Below are 25,310 nucleotides of genomic sequence, written 5' to 3'. Positions count from 1 at the left end.
GATGGCTGTTTTTTCCCCACCTCCCTCCTCTTCGGGTCGTTCACATCCGGCTCCAGCGACCTCCGGAGAGGACGAACCGGAAGTAAGGATTGGAGAAGCCCTCACCAAGCAACAGAGGCGAGAGGCCAGACGGTTGGTTCAGCAGAACCCCGATGTCTTCTCCGAGCTGCCCGGTAGGACCAGTCTGATACGACATGATATTGTCACCGAGCCCCACCTGAAGGTACGCCTGAAGTCATACCGGGTACCGGAGGCTCGACGACAAGCCATATCAGAGGAAGTAAAGACAATGTTACGCCTGGGGGTCATCGAAAAATCCCGGAGTGAATGGGCTAGTCCGATTGTCCTAATACCAAAACCCGATGGCTCCTTAAGGTTCTGCAATGACTTTAGGAGATTGAACGAAATATCCAAGTTCGATCTCTACCCCATGCCCCGGGTGGATGAGCTGATTGATAGGCTGGGACAGGCGCGATATTTTACCACGCTCGACCTGACCAAAGGGTACTGGCAGGTGCCACTAACGGAGTCCGCCAAGGAGAAAACCGCTTTTGTTACGCCGGAGGGTCTCTTCCACTATGTTGTCTTGCCTTTTGGGTTACATGGCGCTCCGGCCACGTTCCAGAGGTTGATGGACTTAGTGCTGGAACCCCACCAGGCGTATGCATCAGCGTACCTGGATGACATCATTATTTACAGCTCCGATTGGCAGACCCACTTGGAACAGGTACAAGCGGTGGTGGACGCGCTTCGAACAGCCGGATTGACAGCCAATCCCAAGAAATGTGCATTGGGACTCACGGAAGCCCGCTACTTGGGCTACGTGATAGGCCAAGGAGTGATTAAGCCCCAAATTAACAAGGTTGAGGCGATCCAGAAGTGGCCTAGACCCCTGACCACGAAGCAGGTTAGGGCCTTCCTGGGTATCGTGGGGTACTACAGGAGGTTTGTAAAGGATTTTGCGGGACTATCAGCCCCCTTGACGGACCTTCTCAAAGGCAAGAAGTCCGTCATGGTGCGGTGGACTCCGCAGGCCGAGGACTCCTTCCGGGCCCTGAAGGAGGTCCTGTGCGGACAGCCCGTTCTGGTCAACCCTGATTTCCGGAAGGAGTTCATTGTACAGACTGACGCCTCGGAGGTCGGCCTGGGGGCAGTGCTGTCTCAGGTGGTTCAGGGGGAGGAACACCCCGTCACCTTCTTGAGTAGGAAGCTCACCCCTCCCGAGCGGAATTATAGCGTAGTGGAGAAGGAGTGCCTGGCGATCAAGTGGGCCTTGGAGTCCCTACGCTATTACCTGCTGGGACGGCAGTTTCGCTTGGTGACGGATCACTCTCCACTGGTCTGGATGAGGTCCGCCAAGGAACGGAATGCCCGGGTTACCCGGTGGTTCCTTTCTCTGCAGAACTTCCGGTTTACGGTTGAACACCGGGCCGGTAGGTTGCAGGGCAACGCCGATGCCTTGTCCCGCGGCCCGTGTTTGATGGCTGGAGTTCAACCCCGCACGCTTGAACTGAGGGGGGGGGGTATGTGAGACTGTGACCGGGGTTATCTATGACGGCCGGTATGTCTCGCCCAGGTTGTGCTCACTCCATGATAGAAAGTAAATCCACTATAGGGTTAATGCTGTTTCCCTACAGGCTTAAGGAAGGGTTAAAAGGAAACAGGAACGAGGGCAGGTGTGCCGGGTGTGAGGGAGTGAACAGAACTCCCTGAGTTTTCTGCTGGAGAGGCACATGTATTGTGTTATGGACTTTTGTTTGGACATTAAAACCGTGTGCTGTGAACCTTAATGCCTGGATCCCGTGTCTTCTGCTGCGCAGCCGACCGTGCTACCTCACAAAGGCCAAAAGAACCCGATCTATAAACCACTTTAGTTAACCCCTTCAGTGAACACTAAAAATAATAAATAAAAAGCGTGGCAAAATTTAGGTTTTCTTTCATCAATCCACTGGGAAAAAAAGAGAAATAGAATGCTATCAAAAAGTCAGCTGTAAAAAATGACAGAACTGTAGAAAAAGACAGGTAAAAATATATAGACGTGAACATGAGGATCTTAGTTTAACATTATGATCAGACTGTATGAATCCCACTGCGAACCTCTGAGTGGGTCCCTAATTTTTGATAGCCTTAAAGGTGCGTTGTGCCAACCACTGCCGCAACAACAGTGCACCAGCAGTGCGGGCAACCCAGTGCCTCACAACACCCATTCTGTAAGGCTGCGTCACCATGACGTCAGGCCGCACTACTTAGCCTTAATTCTTCACTATATACTGCCACATGTGGATTATTGCTACATTCAGTAGAAATTGTGTGACAAATTTTGGTACCATTTTTACCCATTTCCCTGTGTAAAAATGTAAAATTTAGGGCTAAAACAATTTTTTGGATGGTAAAAATGAAATTGTTTTATTTTTACTGCCCAATGGTAGAAACATTTATGGCACATCTGTGGCGTCAATATGACCACTGCACCCCTAGATAAAGTCATTCAGAGGTGTAGTTTGTAAAATGGGATCACTTATGGGGGGTTCTTCTGTTCTGGCACCTCAGGGGCTCTGCCAATGAGACATGGCAATATATTATAGCGCTCCTTCCCTTCTGAGCGTTCCACTGTACTTCAAGATTAGATTTCACTCACAAAGGGAGTATTGGTGAACTCAGGAGAAATTGTGTAACAAATTTTACCATTTTTTTTTTAAATTCGTTTTATTAACAGTTTCAAACATGGTATAGCTGACATTTACAATGTGAGAAATAGCTCAGTACATGGATAGTGCTATACGTTCACAACACTGAAGAATCATATTAGAGTCCATAGTATCTGTTGTACTCAAGATAAAATAGTATTATCCATTCTTCTTATCATTTGCATATATATCCAGTTTTATATTAAGCATAAGAACAGCTCTAAAGATCAGCATGACCATATTTTAAGAAACAGGGTAGAAAAGGGAATAAAAAGGTGAAAAAGAAAGAACAACAGCTACATTGCATCACTTTACCGCAAGATACCGTAGGATAGCTTCCATCTCCCAACATCCAACGGGAACCACCTCTATTCGCATAGATTCCTCTAAGCCTCTGTAAGTGTATCTGGAGAAGAGTTCCATAGACCCCATATTTTGTTAAATTTTTCCGGGCACCCCCTGTTGTAGTATACCACCCGCTCATAGACTATAGTTGCATTGACTAATTTAACCCAGGACCGCACAGTTGGACTCCAATCCCCCATCCACCGCAAGGCTATTACTTTTCTAGCCAAAAATAATGCCCCTCTGAGGAATATTATCATAGAATGATCCCAGGACTCTTCCTCCATTACCCCAAATAGGCATATCAATGGGTCGCATGAAACAGGAATTGACACAATCAATGATAGCAGGGATGTCACTCCCCTCCAATACGAGGATATATTAGGACAGCTCCAGATCATATGTATGAAATTTGCCCCTGAGAGATGACACCTCGGGCACTCCGATGTGCGAGAACGGCCCATACTAAATAATCGAGTTGGAGTAAGGTACGCTTGGTGAACAATTAACATTGAATCAACTTATTATTAACCGAAGGGGATACCGCAGTCGGAGATTCCAATATCTCTTCCCATTCCTCTCCCTGTAGAGAGGGAATTAGAGATTTCCATCTATCCTGGGCTGGCAAGGGGTCCGACTCCACCCCCACCGACAACAGGTAAGTATATATGGCTGAGATTAAACCCCGAGGTCCCTGTGATTTTAGGATACCTATCATCGGGAGTGTTGATATCAGTTTCCCCGTTCCAATTTTCTGCATATGGGACTGAATCGCTGTGCGAATCTGCAGGTATCTAAAAAATTGCGACCTTGGGATATTATATTCAGTTTGGATCTGGTCAAAGGATTTGAAGGTTGTGGTTCCCGGGGCATATAGATCACCCAGTGTAATGACATAGTGAGTGACACAAAATTGTGCTGAGGGGTGATCTCTCAGAGTATGGAAGTGGCTATTCCCCCATAGTGGGAGCTCCGCCACCACTCCCTCAAAATGTGCCACTCTCTTAGCTTGTCGCTAGACCAATCTTGCCAGCTTGAGGAGCACTCACTCCTCCCGGAAGAAGCGGTGTCAACCGCGAAACGGCCGTCGGAGGTCCCCTCTGGTTTGGCCTGGCTCCCCTTAACCACCACTGTACTTCGGTAAGCACCCCTCCACCTTACCGTGTGGATATGCAAAGGCTGTTCTACGGATTCCAATCTGTATACATAGGTCCTCCACTATTGCTTTAGCGACTCTATGAATATTGTGTATGTAACTCTGTATTCAGCAACATTGCATGTATTAGTATGGGGGCTTGTCTTGAATCAGGTTTGATTTGCAGGATCTGTTATCTTTGCTTACTATTGGAATCTATGTGATTCAGCACTTTATATTTATTCAGATTACCTGCAAGCTGGCCTGTTTCAGTCCTTATACCTTGACTCCACAAAAGATATTTTCAGCGTGGTTTTTGGGACCCGGGCATTTATTCCCTCTATTTTGCTTGTTATACGTCCTCTATATAATCTGTTGTTATTTATTGATATTTATAATAAATTTCTACTTTTGCACTAATACTCCTAGTGCTCTCGTTTTTTGAATTGCTCCTGGAGTGTGCTGTCTCAGGGTCACACTGGAGGGTTAATTCTATACCCTGTCTGGTGCTGCCCACAATGAGACTCTAAGCTATGACCATGAGGCTCTTTGTTTGGCAGCTTGAGGAGGGGTAGTTGCCGTGATATTCTCAGTCCATCTGATTCCAAAAACCCCACCAAACAGTCAGTCCCGGCCGCGTGTGCCAAGTGACTCTCGGAGTTCGGCAGTTGACAACCAGGCATCCAGGCCACTAGTGCTTTAAGCTGCCCCGCCAGATAGTACAGGAAGAACTCCGGCAGAGCCATCCCTCCCAGTCTCTTGGATCTCTGTAAAATGGATAACCGGAGTTTGGGTCTGGATCTCCCCCATATGAAAGTAGTAGTAAGCGAGTTCAGCATAGAGAAGAAGTACTTGGTAACTGACACTGCACTATGTTATAGTGTATAACTAAAGGCTGCTTTACACCAGGCAATCTATCGTGCGATAGATCGTCGGGGTCACGTTTTTTGTGACGCACATCCGGCATCGCTGGCGATGCCGGCCTGTGTGACACCTCCTAGCGACGCAGTATCGCTCACAAATCGTGAGTCGGGTACTGCTCGTTAGGTTCCATAATATCGTTTACTTTAGTTGATCATCGTTTCCGTGGTAGCACACGCCGCTCCGTGTGACACCACGGGAACGATGAGCAGCTCACCTGCCTCCCGCGGCCGCCGCCGTCTCTATGTGGAAGGAAGGAGGTGGGCGGGATGTTTACGTCCGGCTCTTCTCCGCCCCTCCGCTTCTATTGGCCGGCGGCCGTGTGACGTCGCTGTGACGCCGAACGTCCCTCCCACTCCAGGAAGTGGACGTTCGCCGCCCACAGCGAGGTCGCACGAGAGGTAAGTATGTGTGACGGGGGTTACTAACTTTGTGCGACACGGGCAGTGATTTGCCCGTGACGCAAAAAGGACGGGGGCGGGTACGATCGATTGTGAAATCGCACAATCGGTCGTACCGTGTAAAGCAGGCTTAAGCTTTAGAAGTAATATCATTTTGATTAAGTTGATTCTGCCAACTACCGACAGGGGTAACTTGCTCCACGAGTTATATTTAAGTTTAACGTGTTCCAGGAGTGGTGTTATACACATCTGATAGTCTAGTGTATGGTCTTTCTGTATGTGTATTCCCAGGTATTTAAAGCTAGTTACCACTTGCAAAGGTGACCTACCCTCCATTGAAATTCCAGACCCGTTCATTAATGGCATCAAAGCAGACTTATCCCAGTTGATGCGTAGTCCCGAAAACTCCCCAAATTTGTCTATAGTGTCTATAACCACCGGTAGAGTCTCTTGCACTTGATCTAAGAAGACAACCATGTCATCCGCTTACAATCCTATTTGATCTGTGCGGTCGGCTATAGTGATTCCAGTGATCTGTGGATGAGAGCGGATTCTAATTGCCAAGGCTTCAATAACTAGTGCAAACAATGCTGGAGACAGAGGGCATTCCTGTCTCGTGCCCCGTCTCAGTGAGAAAGGTGCAGATATAATGCCATTGACCAGTACCCTGGCCGTCGGGGACTTATACAATATATGAATCCAATTGCTGAATTTAGGCCCAAAGGCGAATCTCTGGAGGCAGGCAAATAAAAATGGCCATTCTACCGAGTCAAATGCCTTGGCCGCGTCCAGCGAGGCCAAGGCCCACTCATTTTCCTGGAACAATGTACTATACTGTACTATGGATTGGACCCGTCTTATATTTATCGAGGTGTTTTTTCCAGGCATAAATCCTGTTTGATCTGGGTGAACTATACTCAATATAACTGAATTGAGCCTGGACGCCAATATTTTGGTAAAGATCTTATAATCCACATTGACTAGGGATATAGGGCGGTATGAGCCGCATTCGAATGGGTCTTTTCCCTCCTTCCTCAGCACAACTATGTGCGCTTCGTATAAGGAGGCAGGTAGAGAGTCACCAATTGAGAAATGAGAGAAAACATCTAATAAAATCGGGGCCAAATCATCACAATATTTACTATAGAATTCTATGGGGAGACCGTCTGGACCCAGAGATTTCCCCCTAGCCATATCTGAGATGGCTGTAATCACTTCGTCCAGTGTGATGTCCGCCTCCAGAGACTCCCGTTGCGATCTGCTCAAAGTGGGAAACTCCAAATCCGATAGATATGCCCCACAGCTTTGAACTCCATGAGGGCTTCTAGAAGTATATAGGGTTTTATAATATTCATGGAAGCACTCCAAGATATCTTCAGGGGATGTGGCTGTAGAGCCGTCTGCCCTCCGTATACCTAGTATTGTATTTGAGGTGTTATGCTGCCGAACCATATATGCCAGTAATTTACTGGACTGGTTTCCAAGCTCAAAGTAAGATTGTCGAGTGAAGAACAGTTTGCGTTTGGATTTGGTCTCAGAGTGTTGCATATACAGCCTGTATGAATGCATCCAGGCTGCTCTGTTTCCATCGGTTGGGGCTGTAATATATTCTGCCTCTAGGTCCTTAAGTCTCCCCTCCACCATGTCATCCTCATTTCTAGTCGCTCTTTTAAGATATGTTATGGTTGAAGAAAGACACCCCCGAAGGTAAGCCTTGAGAGTATCCCACACCAAGTTAATATTCCAGGGTTTAGGGTGGATATTTTCTAAAATCTTCTATTTGGGTCCGGGTCCTATCGCTTTGATCAATTAATTTCAACCAAAAGGGGTTTAACCTCCAAAAGGGTTTGCTAACATTTTGATTAGTCTTAAGAGTGAGGATCACTGGGCTATGATCTGATATGCCCCTGACCCCGTGTACCACATCATCCACCCAGGTCGCGACGTTGCTTGACCCAAAAATATAATCCAGTCTGGACAGCGTACGTCTAGTGGAGGAGTGACATGTATATTCTCGAGTGTTAAGGCTGCTTTACACCAGGCAATCTATCGTGCGATAGATCGTCGGGGTCACGGTTTTTGTGACACACATCCGGCATCGCTGGCGATGCCGGCCTGTGTGACACCTCCTAGCGATGCAGTATCGTTCACAAATAGTGAGTCGGGTACTGCTCGTTAGGTTCCATAATATCGTTTACTTTAGTTGACCATCGTTTCCGTGGTAGCACACGTCGCTCCGTGTGACACCACGGGAACGATGAGCAGCTCACCTGCCTCCCGCGGCCGCCGCCGTCTCTATGTGGAAGGAAGGAGGTGGGCGGGATGTTTACGTCCCGCTCATCTCCGCCCCTCCGCTTCTATTGGCCGGCGCCCGTGTGACGTCGCTGTGACGCCGAACGTCCCTCCTACTCCAGGAAGTGGACGTTCGCCGCCCACAGCGAGGTCGCACGAGAGGTAAGTATGTGTGACGGGGTTTACTAACTTTGTGCGACACGGGCAGCGATTTGCCCGTGACGCAAAAAGGACGGGGGCGGGTACGATCGATTGTGAAATCGCACAATCGGTCGTACCGTGTAAAGCAGGCTTTAGGGTGTCGGAGTCGCCAAAGGTCTATCCACCCGCCTCCCTCCACGCATTGCTGTAAGTCAGTCGAATCCGGGGTCGATTGTTGTCTCCCCCCATCTACCCGAAACCTGTCCTGCTCCTCATTCATCACAAGGTTAAAATCCCCCATGCATAACACATATGCATCTGGGTAGCTGAGGACAAAGCTCAGTGCCTGTTTAAGAACGGAAACGCGAGCCGGTGGGGGGTTATAAATGCATAGTAGCACATAATCTCTAGAATCTATAGACGCATATATAAACACAAACCGCCCCTCCGGGTCACGCCTTACCACCTTTGCTTCCCATCGTATGTTTTTATGGACCAATAAAGAGACACCTCTGGAGTAGGTGGTGTGGAACGCATGCGTCGACCATTGTACCCATGGTTTTGTTTACTAGTCTGGCTGTGTCTCGTGTGAGGTGAGTTTCTACTAGTGCCACCAGCTGAGCCCTGATTTGCTTAATTTGGGAAAATACCTTGATACGTTTTTTGGGCGACTTAAGGCCTCTGACATTCCAGGTCATAACTATCATCTCTGACCCCATATCATATAAATCTGTTTATAGAACCAGGATCCCGAGTATAAGGCGCGTTTCACCCCGCAATTAGATGTGGTTAACCCACCAATAGTTTTAAGCCTATCTCTGCGAAGAAATAAAGTTAATGCAATAGCAGCTGTAAACATAGAAAAACAATATCGAACTTCAGGACCTTTCCGATAAGTCCTGTAAAACATTTCAAACATCAATGGGGATACCACCACTGAATGCAGTGTCCTGGTATAGGTGGTATTAGAGTGCACAATAGGGCTCCCATCTCACAGGAACCAACTCCTGGCCAATTCCTCCATCACTCAAGGCACGGAGAAGTCTTGTCTTTCTCCAAAGGGGGCTTCAAGCTTTTATGGGAGATGAAGGGCACCAGGGGGCTCAACAAATGTCACTTAGTAGACGTAGCCTCATTGCTTCTGCCCCTTAGGTCTCGGGTGTGACTGTAACCAGTCCTCAGCCTCAGCAGGTGTAGTGAAAAACAGAGACGACCCTTCATGCACTATGCGGAGCCGGGCAGGGTATAGCATAGAATAGATGATGTTTCGCTCCCTTAATTTTTTCTTCACATCCATGAAGTGGGCCCTCTGTTTCTGGAGGTCCACCGAAAAGTCTGGGAAGATCGAGAGTGTAACGTTGTTAAACTTAAGTGGGCTCTTCTGTCGGGCTAGGCGGAGTGCTGTGTCTCTATCTCTGCAGTTGAGCATCCTTGCTAAGAAGGGACGCGGCGGTGCACCTGGAATAGGAGGTCTCATTGGAACTCTGTGCGCCCTCTCCACCGCAAACGTCGAGGAGAACTTGATCCCAAGATTAGATTTCAGCCACTCCTCCAGGAACCGTTCCGGATGCTGACCCTCCGAGTGTTCTGGCAGTCCTATGATCCGTATATTGTTTCGACGCATGCGATTCTCCAGATCATCTGCTTTCTGGCGCCATGCATTTGTTGATCCGGCCATTGTAGTCATTTTAGTTTTAAGTGGTTTTATTTGATCTTCCAGTTCTGACACTCGTGTCTCAGCTTCTGTTGTTCGGGCCCTCAGGGATTGCATGTCTTGACGCAAGCGGCCCACCTCTGAGTGTACCTCCTCAATCTTCCCTGTGAGGGAGCTATTGCTTGTAGAAATTGCTTGTAGAAGCTGTTCATACACCTGTCTTAGGGTTAAATCATCTTGCTCTTCTGACCCATCAGCCAGTGGTGCTTGATCTTTTAGAGTGGTATTTCTCCTGGCTTTAGGGGCATCTGCCTGACCACCCCTTGCATACTCTTTAAGCTTATCAATAGCTCCACTTTGTTTAGGGGGACTCATGTTGATTCACTGGGGGTTTGCCGCTTCTGCACCCCTCTCTTATCGTGCCCCCGTGCGTCCAAATCCGTGCCTCTGCAATGTATATTTTTATAATATGTCCGTCTCCTCTTGCCCACCTCTTCCAGAGAGCCAGAAAACTGCAACTTTTATATTGTAAAATAACAATGAAGGGAGTCCCAGGGCAGCACAGCACTTAGAGTATATTTATCAGGGTGATGCAGGCCTGCACAGTGTGGGGACTTCAATATGTGTCTCTCCTATGTTTTCGTGTGTCAGAGAGAGTCTGCAGGGCCTGTCTTTCAAGGCTCACACTCCAAACCCTCCAGCACCATAGGGGTTAATGTCTCCTGCACAGCCGCTGGCTCTAAAGCTGGTGTCACACTAAGCGACAGCGACAACGACGTCGCTGTTACGTCACCATTTTCGGTGACGTAACAGCGACCTTGTAAGTCGCTGTTATGATCGCTGCTTAGCTGTCAAACACAGCAGAAGCAGCGATCATCACGTCGCTGTGCTACATGTGCAGAGAGCAGGGAGCCGCGCTTAGCGCTGGCTCCTTGCTCTCCTAGGTACAGTACACATCGGGTTAATTAACCCGATGTGTGCTGCAGCTACATGTCACAGTGCAGAGAGCAAGGAGCCGCGCACACTGCTTAGCGCTGGCTCCTTGCTCTCCTTGCTACAGTATACATCGGGTTAATTACCTGATGCATACTGCAGCGACATGTCACAGTGCAGGAGCCGGCACTGGCAGCAAGAGCGGAGGCTGGTAACCAGCGTAAACATCGGGTAACCAGGGAAAGGTCTTCCCTTGGTTACCCGATGTTTACGCTGGTTACAGCTTACCGCAGCTGCCAGTGCCGACTCCTGATCGCTTCATTTCGTCGCTCTCTCGCTGTCACACACAGCGATGTGTGTGTCACAGCGGGAGAGTGACGACCAAAAAATGAAGCTGGACATTCAGCAACGACCGGCGACCTCACAGCAGGGGCCAGGTCGTTGCTGGATGTCACACACAGCGACAGCGACGGGACGTCGCTGCAACGTCACAGAAAATGGTGACGTAGCAGCGACGTCGTTGTCGTCGTCGTTATGTGTGACACCAGCTTAAGTGTGCTGATCATTGATTGCCAGATACACAGCTAAAGGGGAGATAACTCCCTGTGCTCACCGCTCCCAGGTCTTCCTCTGTGGGTATATGCCTGTTGCTCCTCTCCGCTCCTGGAGTCACACGCTGCCGCTCACCATGCAGCTGCAGGGAAGATGGCCACTGCGTCCCACGCTCCAGCCCCAGGGGATTCAGTGATGTTGTGCAGGGCTCAGGGAGCAGCTCCAGTGGAACAGCCAGCCCCCAGACAATGCCTCTGCTCAGGAGATTAGTCTCCGCCGGCAGGATTAAAAGAAAAATAGCACCGATGGGGACCGACAGGCTCCAGGCGACGTCCCTTGTCACAGCAGCTGGTGGGCAGGTTGTCGGATCAGGTACCGGGTGTTAAACGGCCAGGATGAAGTCAGGATTAGAGGAGCTCCTTCTCTGTGCGTCCTCTCTGGTAAGCTACATCGCTCCGCCCCCCCAAATTTTACCATTGTTTTCTCCTATTTCACCTATTGAAAATTAAAAACCTGGGGGCAAAGCAACATTAGGAAAATATGGTAAATTTGAATTTACTCGTCCCAATGTTATCCAATTCTGTGAATCACCTGCTGGTTAAAAATGCTCACTACAGTCCTAAAAAAATTTCTCAAAAGGTGTAGTTTCCAAAATGGGGTCGGGCAGGGGCATATCTGCAGGTTAGCAGTTTGCAACGTGACAGGTTAAAACATCATTTTATTTGAAAAAATGTAATATTTCAATTTTGACAAATTTCCGATATATTCATAAATTTAAATGTGACAGACCTACATTTACCACTGTAATGAAGTTCAAAGTGTCAATCTCTGAATCCTTGATATTGGAGTAAGTATTACAAAGTTATTACCATGTACAGTGACACATGCCAGATTTGAAAAACGGGGCTCTGTTAGAAGGATGGAAACGGGCTTTTTGGTAAGGGGTTAATATAGGAAAATAATACTGCAACTATATATATGATTTGAGAATGAAATGAAACTATTTTTCTTCTGATATCCTCTACCTGCAGAGTGAGGAAATAGGATGAGGGCAGCATTCATAGTCAGAAGACACAGTACTACACTGTCTCTTCCTCAAGGTATCACTGCACCCCGTTCAGAAATCAGAGAGCTTTGAGAAGTGCTCCAGGGAGAAACAGTATCTCTGTATGTGGTGATGAATGGATCAGATGCTAGTGATAGTTTCTCATTGTCTTTCTCACAATAGACAAGGGGCAGGATGTGCATGACATCAGGGGCAGCCCATCCACCGCCTCCTTGCTAAGATTAGGAGACATAATATTCAGCCTTTGTATGTGCTTCCTAGACAGCAAGAGTAGTCATATTCCAAGCTGAAATACATTATATTTCAGTGTAGACATAATTAATTAGTTCTTAAGAAATATTGTTTTGTTTTTGTTGTTTTCTAAAACAGGTGGAAAAATGTAAAGTAATGGCCTCAAAAAAGAAGCCGTTGTGGCTGGAATTTAAATGTGCTGACACAACTGCATTGTCCAATGAGACTATAGGAATAATATTCAAGCATGGAGATGACCTTCGTCAGGATATGCTCATTTTACAGGTATCATTTGTATCACCAAGAGTTATTTCACATCAACTGACACCTCAGCTGTTTTCTATTATATTTAATCATCCCACTAGAAGGTTTACTGAAAAAATACTTTAAAGAGGTTCTCTGAAAAATGTACTAAAATATATGAGTAAAATAAATAATACAAATTTGAAATATTAAATATTTTTCTAAATGTGGCATAAATGTATGTTTTATCTACTGCACTCTGTCAGGATTCCAAGATGGCAGCTGCAATAAATCCCAACCCGCCCTAGAGTTCAGAGGTTACATAGTAGGAAGGTGTAGCATGGGCTGCATGAAGCTCGAGGCAGTCACACCAGAGCAGCGTCATGTTAGGCATCATGAACGCACATTCCTCTGTTCAATCAACCTGACAGGACATTTGGCGGATCCGGACTAAAGAGTAAAAAAAAACACTATAGCTGACTGAATATGAATATTCAGCTCAGTCATCCTGACGTTTTTAGTGCATCTATGTCGTGCTTCATGCAGTCCATCCTACTGCATGCCCTAGCAGTTGCCATGTTTAAAATCCTGACACAGTGCAATAGATAAAGCATAACTTTTTGCTAAACAAAGATTTTCCGGCGTATATGACGACTTTTTAACCCCTGAAAATCTTCTCAAAAGTCGATGGTCATCTTATACGCCAGGTGTCGTCTTATAGGGCGATGCATGGGGCTGCAGTCTGCCATCATGGCTTTACTGCAGTTGAATGCTTTCCAACGGCGGCGCAAAGCATTCAACTGCAGTAAAATGATGACAGCAGCGTCGGCCCTGTGTATTAGACGTGATCATAGAAGGGTCTATGTGCCTTCGGTCCGCAAGAAGCACCCCAAGATGATAACATCTGGAGCACGGAGCCGCCGCTACTGTCAGCACTTTACAGCAGTTCAATGCTTTTAAAGCATTCAAGTGCAGTAAAGCCATGATGGCAGCCTGCAGTGGTGGCTCCGTACACTGGACGAGATCACTGAGAGGTCTACGTGCCTGCGGTCTGCAAGAATCAGCCGAGGACACTGCGGGAACGGAGGAGAGGTGAGAATATTTTTTATTGTGTGTAAACAAAGGCATAATAGGGGACAAGAAGGTGACCAGTAGGAGGACATTACTAAACAATGGGCACATTACTGCAGGGGACACATTACTAAACAATGGGCACATTACTGCAGGGCACCTTACTAAAAAATGGGCACATTACTGCAGGGCACCTTACTAAACAATGGGGACATTACTAGAGGGCCCAGGGAAGGGGCACAAGGATGGACACATTACATTTTATTGGGATCTATTTTTAATTTTTGAAAATTTCCAGTAGTTGCTGCATTTCCCATCCTAGGCTTATACTCGAGTCAATAAGGTTTTCCAGTTTTTTTTGTGGTAAAATAGGGGCTTTGGCTTATATTCGAGCATATGTGGTATATCCTAAACTCTATATTTTAACTGGAAAAGTTGGGGGTCGTCTTATACTCCCAGTCGTCTTATACGCTGGAAAATACGCTATTTAGAAACATTTTATTTAAACATATTTAAATGTGCATTATTTGTTTAGTTGTATTTCATTTTTTGGAGAACCCCTTTGAATACCAGCTTTTGGATATCCATTTATTTAAGCAATGTTTTCTTATTTTGTTGACTTTTTATCTTGGGTGTCCCAAAAATTAGAAACTCACCATACAAACAATTATTTAGCCATAAAATAAAAAAAGCACTCCCACCAAAGTTTTTATATTACAATCATCATGTTATATAGTACTGTGTACTTACAATTACACATTTTGCCCTTTTACCAGTTAATTCTTCTATTTTCCATTAGGTCTATGATATCAAGTGTTTAAAAACAGACTATCTGAATCCCAAGCTCTATGCAGAAACAGGAAGTCTCTTCTCTGCATGGAGTTATCATTAGAATTAAAAGTGTTTTCAGTGACCTAGATTTGTAGTTCTAATTATGACTAATGCAGGGAAAAGAGAATTTCAGTTTCTTCATAGAGCTTAGAAGCATTCAGCTAATCTGATTTAACTCACGTGATGTCATTGACCTAATGGAAAAAAGAAAAATTAACTGGGCCCAAAGGCAAAATGAGCAATTGCAAGTACAGAGTGCTATATAATATAATTATTGCATTATATTAAAAAGATAAAACTTTGATGAGAGTTCTTTTTTAATATGCCAAAATAATTATATTGGTAAAACTTGTTTAATAGAGGCAATAATATTCATTAACTGTATTGTAAATTTTCTTCAGATACTGCGGATTATGGAATCTATTTGGGAGGGTGAATCACTAGACCTTTGTTTGTTACCCTATGGCTGCATTTCCACAGGAAATAAGATAGGTGAGTGATGATGTGGGATTAGTAAATCCATACTGTGATAGATGTTTTGCCTCCTTATGTGATAACTGGAGAATATTCTGCTTAGGTGGTTGCTTATTCATGCAGTAGGGACAATACCATTTGTGCACCACCAATAGAGGAAGACTGTTGTCTGCCCACTTATTCCAAAATACAGAGATCGCAATTACGCCTGACCTAGATATTTCATGGATTATAAAAGGTGTCACGTGTAATACTATGCATTAGACGTCTGGCAGATCATGTTCTGTGCGGAGTAGATTATGTGGCAAAAACCTGCTGACAGATTCCATTTAATTCATGTATAGACCAATGACCTTTGTTCTCTAACTCTTCTCCCCTTTTAGGAATGATTGAAATTGTCAAAGATGCGACCACCATTGCTCAGATACAGCAGAGTACAGTTGGAAACACTGGTGCATTTAAAGATGAAGTTCTAAGTCAGTGGCTAAAAGAGAAATGTCCTCTGGAAGATAAGGTATGTTTTATAATGGTTCTAATCTTTGTATGTTATGTATGTAAATTCAACATCCCCAGGAAAATGTCTTCAGCTGTCATCGTGATAAGGTTATACATTCCTTACTCCGCTTATTTATTATGCTTTCCATATATATTGTGCCATCATACTTTGCAACGCTTTACAGAGATTATAATCACTGTCCCCACTGGGGCACACAATCTAAACTTACTATCAGTATGCCTTTTTAGTGTGGGAGGAAAGGGAAACCCAGCAAACACGGGTAGAACATACAAACTCCTTGTAGATGTTGTCCATGGTGAGATTTGAACCTGGGATCCTAAAGGGTACTTTACACTCTGCGATATCGGTACCGATATCGCTAGCGAGCGTACCCGCCCCCGTCAGTTGTGCATCACAGGCAAATCGCTGCCCGTGGCGCACAACATCGCTAACACCCGTCACACGGACTTACCTTCCCTGCGATGTTGCTCTGGCCAGCGATCCACCTCCTTTCTAAGGGGGCGGTTTGTGCGGCGTCATGGCGACGTCACACGGCAGCCATCCAATAGCAGAGGAGGGGAGGAGATGAGCGGCCGGAACATGCCGCCCACCTTCTTCCTTCCTCATTGCCGGTGGACGCAGGTAAGGAGATGTTCGTCGTTCCTGTGGTGTCACACATAGCGATGTGTGCTGCTGCAGGAACAACGAACAACATCGTACCTGCAGCAGCAACGATATTGGGAAAATGAGCGACGTGTCAATGAGCAACGATTTTTCACGTTTTTGCGCTCGTTGATCGGCGCTCCTTGGTGTCACACGCTGCGATGTCGCTAACAGCGCCGGATGTGCGTCACTAACGACATGACCCTGACGATATATCGTTAGCGATGTCTCAGCGTGTAAAGCACCCTTAAGCAAATCAACAGTGATAACCACTGAGCCACCTTGCTGCCATAATTTTACAAAAATAAATGAATAAATAAACACACATAAAATGGAAAACCAGAAGTTAAAAGGCTGACAGGTAAATGTACATATAAAAATGAGCATGTTATAGGGAATAACCTACAGATTATAAAATAGAGATGGAAGTGGCAGTCATCATCAAAAGTAACGGATTGCGAAACTTATATGGAAAAAATAACAAATCCTATGCACATCTATATCAGCATTAAGACTTCCGGAGAAGCAGAATAGCTAAAAAGGGAAGTTGATGGCTGAAATCAGGTTAAGATATAACAATGGAGATAATCGACAGCATATTAATGTACCTCTGTTGTTCTTGATGTAAAGGGAACCTGTTATGATTTTGTAATATAAAATAAAGACATGGCTTTAATATTGGTGTAAAATAATTTAAATTGATACATTTGGTGAAGAAATCCACTTTGTTGTTCTTTTTAATCACCTTTAGAAGCTTTCGATGCACAGGGGCTGGACAGTACACTGGGTCTTCTCCTCCCTTTCTGTGATTCCCCGACCCTCTGCCTGCATCCGGTCTTTGAATGTCAGATCATTTTTGAGACTTTAAACAGGAAGTAGGTGATTCACAAACTGGAGGCAGGTGAAAGGGCCGGGAATCGCAAATATGGCGGTACACAGTGTACAGTCTGGCCCCTTTGCACCAAAAACTGTCAATTAGCAGAAAACTTCAAAATGTGAATAAAGAAAGACTACAAGGCTGATTTCTTCACCAAAGATATCAACGTAATCTGTATTACAGCCATATGCTTAGATTACAAAATTGGGCTGACAGCTTATGGGAACATGTCACATGATTCCTGCTGCCTGACCCACAAGCATCATGAATCAGAGACTGACTCCTACATTGCAAACATCTGTGTTTTACTCTGTAAAACTCTTTCAGAAAAAAATATAGTTGAAAGCGCATCCTACATTCTATGAAAGTGGCTGTCTAGACTAGGGACAAAAGTCTGCAGTTGCGCCTATTGCAGACTGCTGAATCATGACAACGTGCTCAATTCCTTGGTATTGTCAGTGCAAGTGGGCAGTCATTCAACCGTATGTTTGCGATTTACATGCTTGCAGTCCCGTGTATATATCATGTGCTCAGCTTCTCTCCATAGAAGTGAATAAATGAAGCCTGACATGTCTGGTTGGCACTTGTCTGCGGGTATGCAAGTCACATATATATGGTCACATGACTGCACGCTCGCACCTGCGATACCAGGGAAATGTGATAGCGTGTACACCACACACTGTCACGATTCAGAAGTCTGCAGTCACAGCTTATTTCCTTTATTAACCAGAATCACATTGACACAACATAGTCATTTTCTAAAAGCATTTAGGATAGAGGGATCAGTGATTGAAGCAATGTGTTCATTATATATCACTAATCTAATACGAACATTTCACTTCCTAATAGCTGAATGCGGCAGTGGAGAGGTTTGTTTATTCCTGTGCTGGATACTGTGTAGCAACTTTTGTACTTGGAATTGGGGACAGACACAATGACAATATAATGGTAACTGAAACAGGTAAGATCAGAGCTTGTACTTCATTTATTTTCTGTTTCTTTGTACTATAGTTTTAACAGGTTTAAAAAATAAAAATGACAAATACAGTATAATAGAGCACAAACACACTTTGTATTTTTTTAGTGAACATGAACTGAATGTGTCATTTTTTTCTCTTCTGACACAGAATTGCTTTAAATATTTAATCTCCACTAAAATATTTAGCAACTCATAATGGCTCAGTGGCATGGGAAATGAAAATGGATTAGAGTTAAGCCTAGAATGCTCTTTATTCACATCCCCTAAAAATCATTATGAAATTTACTGGTGTAATCCAGAACATTATTCTAGAAACATCAGTTTATGTTTGGTAACGCTAGTCATACACTGTGTGTGTGTGTGTGTGTGTGCGCGTATATATATATATATATATATATACAGTGCCTACAGGTAGTATTCAACCCCCTGCAGATTTAGCAGGTTTGATAAGATGCAAATAAGTTAGAGCCTGCAAACTTCAAACAAGAGCAGGATTTATTAACAGATGCATAAATCTTACAAACCAACAAGTTATGTTCTCAGTTAAATTTTAATAAATTTTCAACATAAAAGTGTGGGTCAATTATTATTCAACCCCTAGGTTTAATATTTTGTGGAATAACCCTTGTTTGCAATTACAGCTAATAATCGTCTTTTATAAGACCTGATCAGGCTGGCACAGGTCTCTGGAGTTATCTTGGCCCACTCCTCCATGCAGATCTTCTCCAAGTTATCTAGGTTCTTTGGGTGTCTCATGTGGACTTTAATCTTGAGCTCCTTCCACAAGTTTTCAATTGGGTTAAGGTCAGGAGACTGACTAGACCACTGCAACACCTTGATTTTTTCCCTCTTGAACCAGGCCTTGGTTTTCTTGGCTGTGTGCTTTGGGTCGTTGTCTTGTTGGAAGATGAAATGACGACCCATCTTAAGATCCTTGATGGAGGAGCGGAGGTTCTTGGCCAAAATCTCCAGGTAGGCCGTGCTATCCATCTTCCCATGGATGCGGACCAGATGGCCAGGCCCCTTGGCTGAGAAACAGCCCTACAGCATGATGCTGCCACCACCATGCTTGACTGTAGGGATGGTATTCTGGGGTCGTATGCAGTGCCATCCAGTCTCCAAACGTCACGTGTGTGGTTGGCACCAAAGATCTCGATCTTGGTCTCATCAGACCAGAGAACCTTGAACCAGTCTGTCTCAGAGTCCTCCAAGCGATCATGAGCAAACTGTAGACGAGCCTTGACATGACGCTTTGAAAGTAAAGGTACCTTACGGGCTCGTCTGGAACGGAGACCATTGCGGTGGAGTACGTTACTTATGGTATTGACTGAAACCAATGTCCCCACTGCCATGAGATCTTCCCGGAGCTCCTTCCTTGTTGTCCTTGGGTTGGCCTTGACTCTTCGGACAAGCCTGGCCTTGGCACATGTGGAAACTTTCAAAGGCTGTCCAGGCCGTGGAAGGCTAACAGTAGTTCCATAAGCCTTCCACTTCCGGATGATGCTCCCAACAGTGGAGACAGGTAGGCCCAACTGCTTGGAAAGGGTTTTGTACCCCTTGCCAGCCTTGTGACCCTCCACGATCTTCTCTCTGATGGCCTTGGAATGCTCCTTTGTCTTTCCCATGTTGACCAAGTATGAGTGCTGTTCACAAGTTTGTGGAGGGTCTTAATTAGTCAGAAAAGGCTGGAAAAAGAGATAATTAATCCAAACATGTGAAGCTCATTGTTCTTTGTGCCTGAAATACTTCTTAATACTTTGAGGGAACCAAACAGAATTCTTGTGGTTTGAGGGGTTGAATAATAAATGACCCTCTGAATAAACTTTTCACAATTTAAAAAAAATAAATAAAAAAAGAAATAACATTCTTTTTTGCTGCAGTGTATTTCACACTTCCAGGCTGATCTACATTCCAAATGTCACAATGCCAACTTAATTCCGAATGTGTAAACCTGCTAAATCTGCAGGGGGTTGAATACTACTTGTAGGCACGGTGTATATATATATATATATATATATATATATATATATATATACATATACATTATATATATATAATATATATATATATATATATATATATATATATATATATATATATATATATATATATATACAGCACTGGCAAAAATTAAGAGGCAACTGCAAAACTTTCAGTTTTTCTGATTTTTCTCTTTATAGGTATATTTTTGAGTAAAATGTAAATTTTTTTTATTCTATAAACTGCTGACAGAATGTCTCCGAATTTCCAAGCAATGCATTTTGTATTTATTTTCTGAAAATGAGAAATGGTCAAAAAAGCAGTGCTTTCAGACCTCCAAATAATGCAAAGAAAACAAGTTCATAATCATTCAGAAACAACAATACTAATGTTTTAACTCAGGAAGAGTTCAGAAATCAATATTTTGTGGAATAACCATGATTTTTAATCACAGCTTTCATGCGTCTTGGCATGCTTTCCGCCAGTCTTTCACACTGCTGTTGGGTGACCTAATGCCACTCCTGGTGCAAACATTTAAGCAGTTCTTCTTTGTTTGATGACTTGTGACTATTCATCTTCATCTTGATTAAATTCCAGAGGTTTTCAATGGGGTTCAGGTCTGGAGATTGGGCTAGCCATTGACAGGGTTTTGATGTGGTGGTCCTTTATCCACACATTGATTGACCTAGCTGGTTGGCATGGCGCATTGTCCTGCTGGAAAAAACAGTCATCAGAGTTGGGGAACTTTGCCTGAGCAGAAGGAAACGTTTTTTTCCAGGATAACCTTGTATGCGGCTTGATTCATACGTCCTTCGCAAAGTTTAATCTGCCCAATTCCAGCCCAATATCTAGAGTAAGTTAATCTTCTCTGTTGAGTCTAATTTTCAGCTTTGACCAACACCTAATGGCTAAACGGAGACCTGGAGAGGCGTACAAGCCACAGTGCCTTGCACCCACTGTGAAATTTGGTGGAGGATCAGTGATGATCTGGGGATGCTTCCGCAAGGTTGGAATTGGGCAAATTAAACTTTGCGAAGGACATATGACTCAAGCCATATATATATATATATATATATATATATATAGGGCTCATCAGAAATGAACACACCCCCTTTGAAGAATAAGATTACAAAATGTTTGGGCTCTACTTAAATTAGTGGATGCAGCAATAAATACACCCCACATCAAAACTACTACATCTTGTATGATATCCACCATTTTTAATGACAGGACCAAGTCTTCTAGGCATGGAATGAACAAGTTGGTGATGTATTGCCACAGCTATCTGTTTCCGTTCTTCAAGAACAGCTTCTTTTATAGCCTGGATGCTTGATGGAGAGGGATGCTCAGCTGGTTTGTTCAGAATTCATTATCATGTTGGAAAGCTGAACATCTACCAAGGACACAAAGCAATAGTAGCATTTTCTCTTTCCATATAGAGCAGTACATCTGTGAATTGATGATACTATCAATGAAATGTAGCACCACAACCTCAGCAACACTCATGCAGCCTCACATAAGAACACTGCCACAACCATATTTCACTGTAGGCACCATGTATTCAGAAAAAATACATGGGGCTACATGAGTGCTGCTGATATAGGGAAGCTACAGTTCATTGATAGTGTCATGAATTCACAGACATACTGCTCTATATTTAAAGAGAAGATGCTACCTTTACTCTATGCCATAGGTAGATGTGATATATTCCAACATGGCAATGATCCAATACACACATCTGTTGCCTCTCTGAAGATGAATAGGGTGAAAGTGATTCAGTGGTCAATTATGTCTCCTGATCTTACCCAAGCAAAACATCTATGGGGAATTCTGAAGAGATAAGTTGAGCATCACTCCCCATCCTGCATCCAGGCTCCAGAAGAGGCCGTCCTTGAATAATGGAAAAAGATAGACATGGCAATATGTTGCCAACTTGTTCATTCCATCCCTAAAAGGCTTGGTGCTGTCTTTGAATATTAAAGAGTTCATAAAAATACTTGATGTAGTAGTTTTTTGATGTGGGGTGCATTCATTTTTGCATCCTCTTATTTGAGTAAAACTGAACTTTTTCATTGAAAGTTATATAGTTAACCTTACATGAATTTCTCTTCAGATGTTGGTAACAACCAATCCAATCCACAAAGGGAAATAAATTAAACCATAGATGTCCATAAATTTAGTTATGTGTACTAATGAGAAATGACACAGGGAGAAAGTATTCAACATGCTTACTGAAATGTAGTTACTACTTCGCACAAAAGCCTTAGTTGGTGTTAATAGCTTCAAGACGCCTCCTGTATGGAAAAACTAGTCACATGTATTGCTCAGGTCTGGTTTTGGCCCATTCTTTCATGCAAATACTCTTCAAGTCCTGAAGGCTCAGTGGTCTCCTTCTATGAACTCTAAGCTTTAGTTCCTTACATAAATTTTCTATTGGATTCAGGTCAGGTGATTGGCTGGGCCATTCTAGCAGCTTTATTTTCTTTCTCTGAAACCAGTTGAGAGTTTCCTTGGCTGTGAGTTTGAGATTATTTTCTTGCTGAAATTTCCATCCTCATTTCATCTTCATCATTCTGGTACGTGGCAGCAGATTTTTATCAGGCATATCTTGGTACATTTGTTCATTCATCCTTCCTTCAATTACATGAAGTTTGCCGTGCCATATGCTGAAAAAGAGCCCCACACCATGAAGTTCCCACTTCCAAACTTCACTGTAAGTATGGTGTTTTTGGAGTGATATGCACTGCCTTTTAGGTTCCAAATATGGCCAGGGCTGGGACGAGGGGTAGAGAGTGTAGGCACCCACCTAGGGTGCTACCTTCTTCTTCCCCGACGGGGGCGTATCTTGAAAAAAACCCAACATTTCTTAATGCCTGTGGCCGCCCGAAGCCCTATTCCAGGAGACACACTTGGGTCTATGGTGACCATATTGTTTTTGGGGCTGTTGGAGATCTTGTTTTCGGAGCTGTGGTGACTATAATGGATATGGCACTTCTCTGGGTTATATTTAAAAAAAACTGCCCCGCACATCCAACAAGTGTGAATAGTTGCTGGCTGAAAAACATAGTAACTACAAGATGCATATAGCTGCACACTAAAAAGCCAACAATGTATAAGGGAAATCTGGTATTGCATTACTGCTATAGGAATATATGAAAAAAGAGATATTTAGTTTATGTATTAGCCAATGCATGTAAACCCAGTCACCACGGCAAGGTAATCTCTGTATACCGGGAACTTAACTTGAAATGCCACTATCTGGGTTAAAAACATCCATGTCTGGGCAGTTAGACTAAAAATCTAACTTGAAATGCCCCTATATGGGTTACAAGACTCCTGCTATAAAAGATATGACACAGCCTGGTTTTAGGGTAATATATTAATTGTTGTATTATTACTAATATGGGATCAAGATGATGGATTGATGCTCTGTAGGGTAGCTTGCTGCCTTGGTAGCTGCTGCATGTCTATGCACTAAGGACTTCTATGTGTAATATGTGAATAGTTATATTATTACAGATATAGGATCAAGATAATGGATTGTTGCAGTAATCTATTTTTTCAATATTTAATACTGCTTCAGTGGATTTTTTTTCTATGTGCTATTGTGAATGGAGTGGAAGAATCCATTGATGCACTTTAGTCCATGACTCCATATAAAAATAGACCTTTCTATTTTATATTTTTGTTCGTGCGTTCATTCAGGCTATGGAAGTTGAATGCATTACTTATTGTACAATTGTACCTGCTGATTTCACGTCTTTCTGTAGCTCTCCACAGGTGGTTCTTGGACAAGTTTTCTGATAATTCTTTTCACTCCTCTGTCCGAAATCTTGCTGGAAACACTTGGTCATGGCTGGGTAATGGTGAAATTATGTTCTTACCACTACCGGATTATGGCCCCATCATTGCTCACTAGATCCTTAAGTATTTTAAAAAAAACTTCTGTAACCAATGCCATCAGTATATTTACTAACAATAACGTTGCAAAAGTCTTGAGACAGCTCACTGGTTTTACCCATTATGAGAGGTTTCTTATGAGGCATCTTTGTAATATGACATCTCTTTATTGGCCGTAAGTTGTACAAGCTGATATTATATTTTACTAAGTGGCAGGATTGCTTTCTAATTACTGATAAATTTCAGTTGATGTAATTACTTTCCTTGGCTTTTTGTACATCTATTTCATCATGTGTTCAATACTTTTTCCCTGTGTCATTTCTCATTATTACACATCATTAAATTTATGAACATGTATGGTTTGAAATTGTTTGCCTGTGTGGATTTTATGGGTTGTTATCGACATGTGGTGAGACATCCATGTCAATAACATGTTTAGAAACACAGTAATTGCCAAAAGTGTTAGCAGCACCCTTGAAATTGTTCCAGAAAATAAATAATTTTTCCCAGAAAATTACTGCAATTACATATGTTTTGTTATACAAAATTGAGGGCACCTTTCTAAAATAGTGGGTAAAAAACTTTATTTCAAGCATGTCATACTCTTTCATGCTCACCTGTGGGAAGTAACAGGTGTCGGCAATATGAAAATCACACCTGAAGTCAGATAAAAAAGAGGAAAAGTTGACTTAATCTTTGCATTGTGTGTCTGTGTGTGCCACACTAAGCATTTACATTGCCGTGGTGAGAAACGCACCGTTCCCTGCTGCCATCGGCGGCCCCATGACACGATCATGGGGTACCAATGTGTAGTCATCGTAGCGCAGGGTTAGCTGATGACCTCTGATGCTGTCATGACTCACTTGCTGTGAGAGCTGACAGAGAGCTGAGACTTAGGCGGGCTTTGCACACTACGACATCGCAGGTGCGATGTCGGTGGGGTCAAATTGAAAGTGACGCACATCCGGCATCGCATGCGACATCGTAGTGTTTAAAGCCTAGATGATACGATTAACGAGCGCAAAATCGTCGTAATCGTATCATCGGTGCAGCGTCGGCGTAATCCATAATTACGCTGACGCGACGGTCCGATGTTGTTCCTCGCTCCTGCAGCAGCACACATCGCTGTGTGTGAAGCTGCAGGAGCGAGGAACATCTCCTACTGGCGTCACTGCGGCTTCCGTAGGATATGCGGAAGGAAGGAGGTGGGCAGGATGTTTACATCCTGCTCATCTCCGCCCCTCCGCCACTATTGGCCGCCTGCCGTGTGACGTCGCTATGACGCCGCACGACCCGCCCCCTTAGGAAGGAGGCGGGTCGCCGGCCAGAGCGACGGTCGCAGGGCAGGTGAGTGCATGTGAAGCTGGCATAGCGATAATTTTCGCTACGCCAGCTATCACACAATATCGCACCTGCGACGGGGGCGGGGACTATCGCA

The 25,310-nt window shown here is 44.1% G+C and overlaps 1 protein-coding gene across 5 annotated transcripts in view; it reads left to right on the top strand.

The window, feature by feature from the left end:
* The window catches only part of PIK3CG (phosphatidylinositol-4,5-bisphosphate 3-kinase catalytic subunit gamma), a 99,512-nt gene that overhangs the window by 54,134 nt on the left and 20,068 nt on the right, over window positions 1–25,310 (top strand). For all 5 annotated transcript variants that reach the window (XM_075345155.1, XM_075345153.1, XM_075345152.1 and 2 more), the window contains 4 exons: window positions 12,497–12,643; window positions 14,905–14,995; window positions 15,361–15,491; window positions 17,863–17,974. In XM_075345155.1, coding sequence (XP_075201270.1) covers window positions 12,497–12,643; window positions 14,905–14,995; window positions 15,361–15,491; window positions 17,863–17,974 — 481 coding nt within the window. The remainder of the gene's footprint in view (window positions 1–12,496; window positions 12,644–14,904; window positions 14,996–15,360; window positions 15,492–17,862; window positions 17,975–25,310) is intronic.

The sequence above is a fragment of the Anomaloglossus baeobatrachus genome, chromosome 4 (assembly GCF_048569485.1).
Source record: "Anomaloglossus baeobatrachus isolate aAnoBae1 chromosome 4, aAnoBae1.hap1, whole genome shotgun sequence".
NCBI classification, from domain to species: Eukaryota; Metazoa; Chordata; class Amphibia; order Anura; family Aromobatidae; genus Anomaloglossus; species Anomaloglossus baeobatrachus.
Note: the sequence above shows the minus strand (reverse complement) of the source record. Positions and strands in the feature narration are given on the sequence as shown.